The sequence below is a fragment of the Arachis ipaensis genome, chromosome B10 (assembly GCF_000816755.2).
Source record: "Arachis ipaensis cultivar K30076 chromosome B10, Araip1.1, whole genome shotgun sequence".
In the NCBI taxonomy this organism is placed as follows: Eukaryota; Viridiplantae; Streptophyta; class Magnoliopsida; order Fabales; family Fabaceae; genus Arachis; species Arachis ipaensis.
This window is the reverse complement of record NC_029794.2, coordinates 6,595,291-6,609,449: the sequence shown is the minus strand read 5'-3', so window position 1 is coordinate 6,609,449 and position 14,159 is coordinate 6,595,291. Positions and strand designations below refer to the sequence as shown.

The 14,159-nt window shown below is 34.5% G+C and overlaps 2 protein-coding genes across 2 annotated transcripts; one reads left to right on the top strand and one right to left on the bottom strand.

Annotated features, from left to right (window-relative positions):
• Positions 1,402-2,502, top strand: LOC107623394 (pathogenesis-related protein 1). Its single transcript, XM_016325632.2, has one exon. It carries the CDS (start codon positions 1,711-1,713, stop codon positions 2,218-2,220), a length of 510 nt encoding a protein of 169 aa, XP_016181118.1. The 5' UTR covers positions 1,402-1,710; the 3' UTR covers positions 2,221-2,502.
• Positions 7,005-8,330, bottom strand: LOC110267510 (DEAD-box ATP-dependent RNA helicase 52C-like). The gene is made up of 3 exons (XM_021113164.1): positions 8,195-8,330; positions 7,242-7,477; positions 7,005-7,098 (listed from the first exon to the last, which is right to left on the bottom strand). The coding sequence occupies exons 1-3, from the start codon at positions 8,199-8,201 to the stop codon at positions 7,024-7,026; spliced, it is 318 nt and encodes a 105-aa protein (XP_020968823.1). The 5' UTR covers positions 8,202-8,330; the 3' UTR covers positions 7,005-7,023.

The following is a 14,159-nucleotide window of genomic DNA, read 5'->3' as shown; positions in this document are numbered from 1 at the left end:
CGAGATTGATTGATCTTTTATGGTAATTTTTTTCTTCAAATTTATAAAAATATCTTATCTTTAGAAAATAAAAACAAAAATAAAATGCACAAGTGAAATGCAGAAAACGACAAGAGTGGTGAGAAAAGTGGAGAGAGTGGCATTGATGAATTTGAGAGTGTTGCAATGTGCCCTTTCACTTTCAACTTGTTACCGTGTCATACCACATGGATGTGAAAGCTTGCATTTTGGCACCTAAGCTCACATTGATTGGTTAGTCTCGTCCAACACATACATGATGAGACAAAGAATAATTGATCATATAAACTAAAGTGACCGTAAATTGGTGTAATTGGTGCGCCTACCTTCCCAAATTAAATTCCGTAGTGCTACACTACTTGTATATTTAACAGGTCTCTTATTTTCTTATCTTATATTATGTATAGGAACCACGTTAAGGAAGTGTGAGAAAATGCGTGACAATAAGGTTGAGCAATATCTTCACTTGAAGTAAAGTGAGCTAATAAGTACATGTTCTGAATATATATTATAACTCCACTGTAGTTTGAGATACATAACTTGAAAGAACTGTCAAAATTTACGTTATAACTCAAGATTATCTTATATTATTCATAACTGAAGATAAAATTTACTCTCAATTTTATCCCAGTAACCAAAGAAATAAGTTCTACTTTTTCTAAGTTGCACATAAATTTTTTTCAACCTGGCATGAGTGTCTGAATACTTTTTTCCAATAAATTTTGTGGGAGCAAATGTCTAAACATGTTAAATTAAAAAAAAAAGAAAAAAATAGAATAAATAGAAAAAAGAAAAGTATAAGTAAACAATAAGAATATTAAACAATGCGAATAATGAATATGTCAGATGTTCAATTTAGTAGGTGTGCAGATGATTATCCTAATGCAAGACTTTAGGAAGTAATTTGGGAGTGGAGTATTTTTTTAATTTATTGGGTTAATTTTAGAGCTCATTGTTCACAAAAATTATTGTCTACTTAACAAAATACATAGAAAAAAAAAAGTAGGAGTTATAGTTTTTGATATGGAAAAGTATAGGGTACTAATATACTATCTGCCAACTTATTATCAACAATAATTAATTATTATATTTTAAACATATGTATAAAAAGACACATCCAGAAAATACATTTATAAAGATACTTCTATTAGACACAGTCATAAAAAAAATATTTTTATTAGACACGTCCACAAAAACACTTTCATTAAATACCGTTATAAATCAAAGTTGGCAGAAGTTCACAGAAATGCTGTTGGTAACGTAGCAGGATTGTTTGGACTTTTGATATAGATGTACTCATTTTTTTTATAAAATGTTTGGAAGTATGGCACCCATTGTACAAGTGAAGCTCAACTTTATGAGCACAAGAAGAGTATCTAATTGGTGTAAAGTGCGCTAATAATAAGTTTTCCACAACGTTCATAGTGACATATATCATTAGCAATTAAGTACCATCTTTCTTTTCTTCATCTCATGTTGGCGAGTAGAGTAGGCAGCATACATCAACTTGCATATATGGCAGTTAGATATTTTCGTACAGATTCGCAACATAATCAACAAGGAGTGCAGCCATGCTTGTAAGCCAAGTGTGCCACCCCACTTTCAACTTGCAAGTTAAGATTTCCTATAAATACCTGGCAACATCTCCAGCATTTTTCATCAAACACGTTCTTCATTGATTTCAAAATCAAAATGGTTATTTCTTGGTTACACAAGATTTCATTTATTCCTCTCCTGTGTGTTTTAGGGTTAGGCATTGTGGCTGATATAACCGCCTATGCTCAAGATTCACCGCAAGACTATCTTGATGCTCACAACGCAGCAAGATCAGAGGCAGGTGTTGCCGATTTGGTTTGGGACGACGACGTTGCGGCGTTCGCCGAGAACTACGCAACGGAACGGCAAGGGGACTGCGAAATGATCCACTCCGGTGGCGGCGACGAGGGTTACGGCGAGAACATTGCATGGAGCAGTGGTGATCTTGCAGGCAGCGAAGCAGTGGGAATGTGGGTGGATGAGAAAGACAAGTATGAGTACGATTCAAACTCATGTGTTGGCGGAGAGTGCCGTCACTACACTCAAGTTGTTTGGAGTAACACTATTCGGCTTGGATGTGCCAAAGTGAATTGCGATAATGGAGGCACTTTCATTACTTGTAACTACCATCCTCCTGGAAATTATGTTCACCAAAGGCCTTACTAGTTACTAGTAGTGCTCATCTTCTATCTCTTATTAATTTTTCCCTCAAGTTAATTAAGAACGGTTGTATACTAAAAAAACAATCGGTTGTTATTATTGTCATCAGAATAGGGAAATATCTAGGTTCTATGCGAACTGCGAAACTTGGCAATGGATTGAGTTTCTGCGAAATTTCATTGCCTCTTTGATTCACTATTGCTACGCTTGAAGATCTAAGTGACTCAACAAAACTGGCTATGAATTAATTAAGCAAGTAGTAACAAGCACCATGAAATTTGAAAATTTCAGCGCATTCTCTCTCCCTCTTTAGTATCATCATATCCAACATTATCTTTCAATTTTGTTCATTTTTCATTTGGTTTTTGCCATTGTTAAAAATAAGAGACTAAACTAGAGAAATGATTTGAATATTATTGAGTGTGTTTAAGTTGTCTGAAAATGATACAATATAAAAGGGTATTTATAGGTACTAAGAGAATCGTAATAATAAAGCGCAGATGAAACTACCACTTGTCTGAAGGAAGCGCAGACGGAACTGCCGCTAGTTTGAAGGAAGCGCAGACGGAACTGCCGCTTGTCTAGAAGAAGCGCAGACGGAACTGCTGGAAAGAAACGTAGACAAAATTGCCACAAGGAAATACAGATGAAACGCAGACGGAACTGCTAAAAGAGAGCGAAAACTATATGATTTTTTCATAAAAATAGGTAAGTAGCGGATGACAATGGTGTTTGATCATTCGACTCGGAAAAATACAAGACAGAGAAAACATGCTAGTCGATGAGGTGAAAAAGTATTAAAGGAGTGACAAAAGGTAATGAAAAATGGTATAGGAAAAAAAATTGCAAAAACTACGGTGATTTCACCGCAAGAAAAATAACATTCTCTTCAAGATAAGGAGGATACCATGGCTCTGATAGATAACATGTTAGAAATAAGAGACTAAATTAGAAAAATGATTTATATATTATTGAGTGTGTTCAAGTTGTCTTTTCAAGTTATCTGGTATTTATAGGTACTAAGAGAATCATAATAATAAAGACGTAATCTTCTATAATAAATATTCAGATATACTAAATAATACTAATTATATTTTAACCGCCATGTCCAAAATTATGTTGAGTTTTGTTCCAATTCGTATATTCTTGTGGTCATTGTTCTGTTTCATCATGATCGTTTACAGAGCTTAAATAAGTGACATCTATTGCCCAAGAGAAATCAACAACTCATTGGACTCATCTATCCAATATCAACGCCATAGATTTGTCCTCATCATTCACTGGTATTGAATGTATAAGAACCCCAATTTCATAATCAATCACCCTGTTTATAAATTAAAGAATCCCGCTAAAAAATCAATAGAGTATCTATACAATGTGTATAATAAGCTGTTTATTTGGCCCAATTTAAATTAAAATTGAAAATGTACCCAATTTTTACCCTAATATAACAAAACCCTTCAGTTTCACTTTAATTCTAACATTCCAATCCTTATTTCAAATTTTATCCAATCCCTTTTTTGTGAACGACGGCACACCTCTCACCATCTTCCTCGCGAGCTCCGATAACCATCCCACCACAACGCCGCTGACTGACACCGCAACTCCCTCATTACCTCTTAGCCGTCGATACCAGACATAAAAAATAACCATCTATTTTGTCTATAAAAGTAACCATCCAATTCCATATGAAATTGACCATCCAGTTTATTATATCTATAAACGGAAATTTTTTTTCCAATACAAAATGCTTGTTGAGCTAATTTCCTAGTTGGAGTATTGAGATTTTGTTCATGAGACTTGATGAAGATTAACATGTGATTGCTCATTCATTTTCTGAACTTATCTAAATGTATTGGTAGAATATCTTTTAATCATGACATACTTACCAGGCGGCAAAAATAACCATACATTTTGTCTATGAAAGTAACCATCCGAATCCATATTAAACTGAAAGACAGTATATTTAACATGTGATTACTTAAATAACCATCCACGTATGAATAGAAATAATCATCTGCTAACATAGTGAAATGAACATTTGGATTATTCGTCATTGACCACAACGCATAACACTTTTGGGTTAAACTTCTCCTTAATCACATATTCATGATACTAACGGCATATGTTTTATAATTGAAAAAATTTACACTTTGTGATAAATTTACATTATGGAATATGACATAATTAAGTAGGATTTAGTAATGTTATAGCATGTCTATTATAACTTAATCACTTATATCTAACTGCAACAAATCCAAACATACTTGAATTCAGTGAATGATAAACTAAATCCAACTCAATAATATGATCATGTTGCGTCTCATCAGTTTTTAGATCAATCACTTCCACAACCTGCAATCGAACGCAAATAAAAAAAACCAACCAAAGGAATTAAGTGATATATAGAACTATGATCCCATAAATACATAAGAATAACTATGATCAATAACCTAAAATAGAAACATCACTTATTATTGGAAACACATTGTAAAATCACAAAAAGATATACACACATAAGTGAGAGTGATGATGCATGTAATCATTTATGTTCAAAACCAATATGAATAAACCATTTCATTTAAATCACTCAATAAAATATGGTATGTCCTTCTTAAAAATATACCAAACAATTGATAACAACTGAATTTTTAACCAAATTGGTGTTTTGATAAAAAATTACAAACAAGTGCATAACAAAATTCAAACTCAAACATCATTAGAAATCACATAAAACTGCACAATTATAAATTATAATGCCTCATGAGAATAGATTTTAAGTCAAATGCTGGCCATACATAAGAATTAAACAAAAAGATTTCATTTAGACATTTCATCGAACATATGGTGTGCATCATGTGTAAACAGAGCATTTAGTTCAATGAAAGCAGCAATCAACCCATAAAATTCAACCAGCAAACACATTCAATCTAGCAACAGATATTAACTAGTCCTAAGCCTAATCTATATGCAGAAACTATAATTAAAAGCAATGAAATAAATAAAATAGAAAGAACAGAGGACAAGGAAAGGGATGGAACCTGCGTTGATGAAGGAGAGAAAGAAGAATGGGGGCAGCAATGGTGTCGCAGCGGCACAGAACTTGGCCGCTGCTGGGTTGCACCGGGCTGTTGCTCGCCGGAGCTGGCAGGCGCGAACAGGGGCGTGGGGCAGCGAACACGGCAGGGAGAAATGGGGAAAGAGGAAAGAAAGAGAAGAGAGCGAGAGAGGGTGGGCAACGGTGGTGGTTGCGGACAGTTTGACGGGGTTGGTTGGCTGGGAGGTGATGGTTGGGGTGATCTGGGTTGAGAAAACGAAGAAGAGAGATAAGGGTTGGGTAGAGAAGAAGCGATAGCGCGGCAGCGTGACGGCATGTTGCTGCCCTTCGCGTCCCTTCCTGCGTAAATAGTTGTGGCTGTGGCAGTTGGGTTGTTATAAGTAAAGCGACACGACGTTGAGGGTTTGACAAGGAGGGATTAAGGTGCGAGGGAGAGGAATTAGGTATTAAATAGGGAGAATAGATTCGGATGGCAGGCGGTGACCGTGGACGCACTGCACCGGCAAGATTCTCGAAAAAATGGAGAGAATGGAGGTAACGGCGTATTGAGAGAGGGAGTTCTTGTTTTGATTCTATAATTGACGATAATCCTAATTTATTTCAAATTTTAAATTAAAAATAATTTAAAATTAATTAATTATCTATAATATATTTTAACTTTCAATTTAACCCCATTGTATATATTATATAATCTCTTTATTGGCTTCTCATACTTTTCCTAAATTAAAATACTACTAGCCTACTGATTAAGTGTGATTAACAAGTAATATTTAGAGTAAGCTTAGTAATAGAAACGAGAAATATGCTAGGGACAATACTTTTAATACAAAAAAAATTACTAATCTTATTTTAAAAATAAGAAAAAAAATGTTCACCATCTAATAAGAGTAGTCAGTGTTATTTAAAAAAAAATGTTGTTTAGAAAGAAAAAAAAAGTAGTAGCCACCTAATAATACACATAATATGAATTAGATTTGATATTCTCCCAAATTATACCTAGAGAAAAAGAAATACTTAAGAAATTTAATGAACTTATGATAATGTTAAATATAGATTGAAGAGAAAAATTGAAGAAGAAATGAAAATTGAATTAAACAGTTAGCAGCCAATTGAAGCTTATAAATTTGTAGGGTGGAGTATTTTAGAGCATTTCACTACAAAAAACATTGTTAAAATCGATGGAAAAATCGACAGCTTAATATTAAAAATCGACGGCAAAATGGACGGTGGAGGTGGTCGCTATTAAGCTTGTCGATTTTTTAAAATTTGAATAAAATCGACGGCTTGCCTAGCTGTCGATAATAATTTAATAAAATCGACACCATTTTCATCTATAATATAATATGAGTTTGATAACTTTACATTCTTACTAAAATCGACAACGTTGTCGTCGATATTATTACATAAAAATCGACGCCTTTTTTTGTCGATATTTGATTCAATAAAATTGACAACATTGCCGTCGATATTAATATATAAAATCGACGCCATTTCTGTTGATATTTGATTCAATAAAATCGACACAATTGCCGTCGATTTAATTATTTTGATACCGACAAATTCTTTGTCTATATTTTAATTTTTTTTGTCTATTTTAAATTTAAAAAGCGACATCGTTACTGTCGATTTTATTAGCTATATTTTTTTAATTATTTTTTTATTTAAAAAATAGTAAACAATTAATGCAAATAAACTTTTAAATATAGAAATAAAATTTATATAGAATATTAGATAACAAGACAAATAAACTTTTAAATATAAAAACAAATGTATTTGCTCATAACAGCGAGAAAAATGTATCTTGACAAGAAATCGGAGGCTAGTCTCTGCATGTCAACCATAAATTACAACAATAATTCAGATATGTTCACAACTGATCTCTCTCTCTCTCTCTCTACTTCACCACATTGAAGCATATCTTGCTAACATAGATAAAAGGTCTTCCAGAAATTTAAAGAATGAACTAAACCTGTATCTCTTTAGGAAATGTGGCACTGAATAGCATAATTTGTCTTACACCTGGAGGGGTCATATCCATTTGTTCAACAATCTTCCTTATTTGTGGCTCAAAACCCATATCCAGCATCCTATCTACCTCATCTGGTGCAAGATATCTGATCATCTGAAGTGAAACTCTAGCTCTCTCCAGCAAATATACCAGTCTTCCAGGAGTTGCGACGAGAATGTCCACCCCCTTCTCAAGATCTCGTAGCTGGAAAATTCATAACTTATTAGTGAGATATATATATCAGATACTAAATGTTCATACTGCCATTGATAAGTAAGATATTACATTATGGGCTATACAGCATCTAGACTCTAGCCTACAAATTGGATCAATTCAGCCAAATTTGCAGCAAGAACAAAAGCACACCAGCTACAGTGACATGTTTATAAAATTTTCAGATACTCTCAAACTATGATTGATAATTTATGGCTAATTAGCACATCTTCACATTTCTAAAGAAACTGTAGTTCATAAACACTCATACCCTATCTCATTAGGTGAAGAACATAGATCATTCAATGGAGCAACTACAACAAAAATTGAAGCATCTATCAAAAATAGCATCAATAGTAGCATAACTAATCCTAGGTAAAAGAGAACAGAGAACCAAAAAAGATAAACAATTGAAAAGAAACAATTGATATGCAAACTTCCTAGCCTTTTCATGTATCTGAAACCAAATCACAACATTTTCCATATATTTTTACTACAAAACTGCACCAAATTTAAATATGTCCAAAACAAAGCTCAACTCAATGGCAATAAGAGATGAGTGTTTGCTCTTCATCAATGAGCTTATACTCAATAAATGATGTTATGCTCAAAGGCCATGCTCAAAGTTCATGTTTATACAAAATCTTAAAATACTAGATATGAAAAAAGACGGCATAAAAATTTATATGCTCATTACCGACCATTCATGAAATCATGCAGATATCCACCTTAGAGTTCTGTACTTGTGTTGTCCATGTTGTTTATATACAAAATCAAGCTGAGGAATGATCCTCTAAAGTAAGAATGATTAAAGGAGAGATTCAACACTGCAAGAAAAGTTAAACTTGAAATCTCTGTTGAAATCTCTCCAAACAAAGTGTTATTTGATAGGTCTAAAGATTCAAGCACAGTTAAATTTCCTAAGGATGCTCAAATTTATTATAATAAAATTTATAATAAACTTTTAAATAATGGGGTTCAAGGACTAAGTAGGTCATCTTTTTTTTAATCACTATTCCTTTCAGTTAGTGATCTATATTTTATATTCCTAGGACTTTATTTTGTCATATATACTTAACATTGTTAATGAATATCATTAGTTTTATCAGCAAGAATCATCCAAATTAAGAAGACAGATTCGTGATATTCAAAATCTAAAAGGCGAGTTTTATTTCTTTGTTCTTTTATGAAAACTAACTATTTCAATTCTCTAAAAATGCATGCAACCTCAACCTCATCCTTGGTTAGCTTATGCTATCAATGGACCCACTTTTAATCATAGTTTCTATAGCATGCTCTACTCTATAGAAGTGGACAATTCTCTGCCACTATGCTATCTAACATGCTTTATTAGGACAAGTACTCCTATAACCTTTAGCTAATGTCTATGTACAATCAAACTTGTTAATATTTGAACATAGGAATATTGTAGCTAATTAATTAACAAGAAGGCTTATGCTTAAAACCTTTCCTAGAACGGGTAAAGTGTATCTAACAATTCATAATTCTTTTCGAATTACTATTATTACCATAATCAATTAACATCTTTGCTTAATGCTTACCCTCTAGTAAAGTTTTTCTCTGCAAGTGTATCTTTTGTAGGTGATGCTATAATAGTGACTATGATTTGATGCTCATATAGTATATATTATTATTACAGAATATGATTTAATCTCATTTTTGTACAACTATGAGATAAGGATATATTATTATTACTGGAAAAATGGAAAAACTTATGTTGCCAGGATGAAATAAGCATGGAAAAATAAAATATATGAAAGAAGCAAGGACAAACCAGTTGTTTTTCTGTTCATAGTAGCATATACAAACAGTTTTGGCTCCACTTCCTACTGCAAATTTATTTTTTGCTAGCACAGAACTTAGACACATATTAAAAACAAGTGAACCAGAAAAACAAAAACTTAGACAACTCAATTTCGGTGTCAGAGGATATATACACAAATTCATATTAAGTTTATATTATGGTAGAATGAGTAAGAACAAGATTTTCGGCTCAATTGCTTGATCAGAAGCATTTAAGTTCATCAAGATGAAAATGAAATTTACATTGATAGCCAGAGAACCATACACTACTTACTTGCCCAAAGATCAGATCCACCAGGGGGAATTTTTTTTGGCAGAAATGCAATCTTTCTTTCCTAATATATTCAATTATTCACCCTCAATTGAATAATTATTTTGTTTAGCAGAAATTCATAATTTGGATTTCTAGATTGGATAAAATTGGATATTTAGGTCATAGTTTGGATCTCTAGATTTAGATAGCTGGTTCTTGTGAGCTCAATTGAGAGAGAGCAGAAAAGGACCAAAGTAGGAAGAGCGACGGTGGCAATAGAGAGAAGGAGCGACGGCAACAGTGGAGTGACGGTGGCGCGAGCAAAAGAAGCAACAATAGCGCGAATGTAGGGAGCGACAGCGGCACGGCAGCAACAGAGCGCGATGGCGGCGTGAGCAAGAGGAGCGACGACGGCGCAACCGTGACAGAGCAACCACAGCAGCGGAGAATGACGGTTGAAAATGGTGTGAATTTGGGTGTTGGTGATGAAATGGTGAATTTGGGGAATTATGTTTCTGAACTTTGGAGTCGGGAATTGGACGTAGGGTGGGTTTTTAGTAATAAAAATCGACGGCAAATTCGTCGATTTTAATTTAAAAGAAAGTAGCACCCTAAACGCCTATTTTATACATTAAATATACACCGTTTATTTGATTTTAGAAAGTGATCTAGATCGTTCAAAGTTATCGGCAATGTTGTCGATATTTTAAATAATAAAATAGACGTCATGTTCGTCGATTTTAATTTGAAAAAAGCAACACCCTAAGCGTCTATTTTATACATTAAATCTACACCGTTTATTTGATTTTAGAAAGTAATCTAGAACGTTCAAATTTATCGATGGGGTTGTTGTCGATATTTTAAATAATAAAATAGGCGTCATCTTCGTCGATTTTAATTTGAAAAAAAGCAACACCCTAACCGTCTATTTTATGCATTAAATCTACACCATCCATTTGGTTTAGAAAGTGATCTAGACTGTTCAAATTTATCGATGGTAACGTTGTCGATATTTTAAATAATAAAATAGACGCCACGTTCGTCGATTTTAAAATAAAAGTATTTTCAGTGTCAAACTCGTCGACAACGATAATAGTGGGGAGGTTAATGCATCATAAAAAAATCGACGACTTAGCCGTCGATTTTATTGTTTTATTTTTAATTATTTTTTTTAAAATATCGACAGCAAGCTGTCGAAAAATATCGACGGGAGAGATACCTGTCGATTTTTTACGTCGATAAATACGTTTTTTCTTGTAGTGTTTGAAGCTTTACATTATATATATATATATACACACTTAAATGGTCTTTGAAATTTTAACTCGTATTAGATTAATTTTTATTTTTTTAAAAGTTTTTCATTTTTAAAATTGTAAATCTCTGTTAGTTCAAAAATTATTAGACATTTTAACGTTACTGATGTGTATAGTTAAGTGTCAAGTTAGCACTTAACTGAATAACGACGTTAAGGGTTTAGGGTCCAATGGCAATGAAATGACGCCGTTTCAAGTTCTATTTCTCTCTTTTCTCACTCACTCATCCTCTCATTTCGATCATTTTTGCTCTTTCTCTTTTGCTTCCTTTTGCTTCTTTCCAACCCACAGCAAACCCATTTTAAAGTTCATTATCGATGTTGGTGTTCTTTTTTTGACATTTAATTGTATACATCAGCGATGTTAAAACATCCGATAATTTTTAGACTAATAAAAGTTTATAATTCTAAAAGTGCTTCTTTGGCTTGTTGCTTCTTGCTCAGAGAGAACTCCTCGGAATTCCGTTAACGTCGGCGTGAAACCTGCAAAAATATGTTACAATATATTTAGGTAAAAGAAAAAAGAGGTGTAAAAAACAAAAATACAGTCAAGATATTTTTAAATTAGTTTAATTTTCATATGTTAGTGGTTTTATTCATTTTTCATAATAAAATTGGTGGCAATTTTATTGTCGTTATTTTTTTTATCGCATCATCGTTGTATTGTAAGTTACTTAAGCACGTTGTAACAATCAAATACAAAGTGTTCCGTGCTAGGATTCTTCCTCCGAGCTATAACTCGAACAAGTGCTTCTTTGGCTTGTTGCTTCTTGCTCAGAGAGAACTCCTTGGAATTCCGTTAATGTCGGCGTGGAACCTGCAAAAGGGACTCCGACGCCCAAGTTAGTAAGTTTCTTAAGAATGCGGAATGCTTCGTAAAAATAAAATTGGTATGTGATTTCTTAGTGTAGCTCAGTCTTGATGGATGTGACTTAGCTGCACTTAGGGTTATAGCTTGTTTATATAGACTTTAGGGGACTGAGCTTTGTAACGGTGTGATGGATCAATAGCTCGGGATTCTTGGGTTTGTTTTCCATATATTTGATAACGTCCGATAATAGTGCGGAGAACTTCGCGTAGGAATATGAAGAGATATTTTCAGTTGCGCTTAATGCTCGGTCAATGATTCTGTAGCCGAGGTTGTTGGTATGGTACACAGCCCCCAAGCTTATCCTGTAAAAAACAGGTTGAGCTTTATTTCGGCTGTAGAATCATTGTGCGTGAAAATATAGTGTATATGGGCCCCCAAGATCAACTTGTTTTTTTTTGGTTGGTGGGCTGCGTTTGGATTTTGGTTGTGCGTCGTTTCCTTTAGTTATTGGAGAACGTGCAGGTGTTGGGAAAGATATCTTAGTAACTTCCACTTCTTCTTTCCATGCTGTCTGCTTGTCTTCTGTTCTAATAGAAACGATGAGTAAGAAAGGTTAGTCTTCTGACTTTTCACTTTCACCGTCTTGCTGTCTTTTTGCTTTCTCTGGGTTTTTTCTGTCTTGTCGTGGTATGGGTAAAAAGGAGAAGATTGTGGTTGATAGTAATGACCCCTATGGTTGGGTAGATAGTGATGTGAGAAGTCGTGTGTCTATTTTTAGTTCCGCTGAGCTAGTTTCTTAGTTAAACGACTGTAGGTGGGTTAGGAATGGGGATCAATTAGGGGTTAGGATTCTGCCTTGTGGTGAAGATGATAGAGTTTGTGAATGGCGTTCTGACTGGTCTTACTTCTATGTATATACTTGCATGTTGATCGAATTGGGGGTAAGGTTTCCCTTTTCTGATTTTGAATGTGGTGTGTTATCTCAACTTAACTGTGCTCCCACACAGTTGCATCCAAACTCCTGGGCTTTTGTCCGGGATTTTGAGTGTCTGATGGAGTATCTTGAGTGCTATCCGTCGCTTGGTTTATTTTTTTCTTTGTTCCAAGCTAAGGGGGGTGTGGAGGGGGGGTTGGGTTAACTTAAGTAGTCACCCTGGCCGAAGTATATTCAGTTGATATAAACAGTCTTTCAAGGATTTCAAAGAAATGTTCGTTAAGGTGCAGATTGAGGAAGAGTTTTACCTTTTCTTTTTAGACTCATTAATGGTTGAGAGATTCCCTGTTTATTGGTCTCCTGAGCCTAAACAAATTTTGGATTGTGAGGATAGAGTAAAGAGTGAAGAATATGTGTTGGATTTTTTAATTTCTGCGATGTCCTCGTCTGAGTTGCTGTCGATATCATGTATTTTGAAGCTGGAGGGAGATAGAGAGGCTATTGAGGAATATCTGGGTAATATGTTGTGGTATTTGTTGTTTTGCGTTATTTTTGTAATGGTTGGTTATGTATGTTTTTGTGTTTGTAGGTGAGAAGGCTTCTACTCTTACTACCGCTAATTTGAAGGCATTTGTTTCAAAGGCTAAGAAGAAAGAAAAGGAAGGCTCTTCAACAAATGTGAGGGAAAGCGAGATTGTGTTTGATCGTTCAACTGCTGATGGTAATCTGAAAAGGAAAAGAGGTGATGGGTCGTTGAGAGTTCTTGATCTTACTGGCGTTAATGAAAATGCTGGGCATTCACAACGGAGGAGATTTGTTCGGCTCATGAGAGCCAGGTTATGCTTCATGGCTGTAGAGATGGTCCGGAGCAATCCCTGTGGTTTGCTGGTTATCCCTTCATGGTCGTTTTAGATGAATTTGCGCAGGTTAATTCTGACGTGAAGATAATCCATGAGGCTGGGAAGACTGGCATGGCCCGGTATCTGCAAGTAAGCATATATACTTCCTTACTGCTTTGTTGCTTTTGTTTTTTTATATGCTGTTACAAAGTTTGTATATGTTGTTGTTAGGTTATTAGGGCTCGGTTGATGTCCATTGGAAGGACCTCCGAGTTAGATTCTATCTTGGAGGGTGATAATGTTACTGCCCTAAAAAAGCTGAAGGCCTCTTAGCAGGAAAAAAATGAGAAGGTATTGAAGCTAAGGAATGAGTTGAAGATTGCGAGAGAAAAATTAAAAGAGGTAGGTACTGAGCTTACCAAGTTAAAGGAGGATTCGGCTGCTGAGATTGGGAAATTAAACTCTAGGATTCCTGAGCTTGAGGAAGAAGTGCTGTCTGCTTTTACTTTAGGTTTTGATCGAGCAGTTAGCTAGATTGGTGTTGTGGCACCTGAGGTTGATGTTAGCATGATGGATGTTACAAAGATTGTCCAAGATGGTCAGTTGATAGATGATGGGGTGTTGGGTGAGAAGCAGGATGAGAGTGAGTCGGTAGGGAAGGCCGATTAGTGCTTCCTTTGTATTTTAATGTTT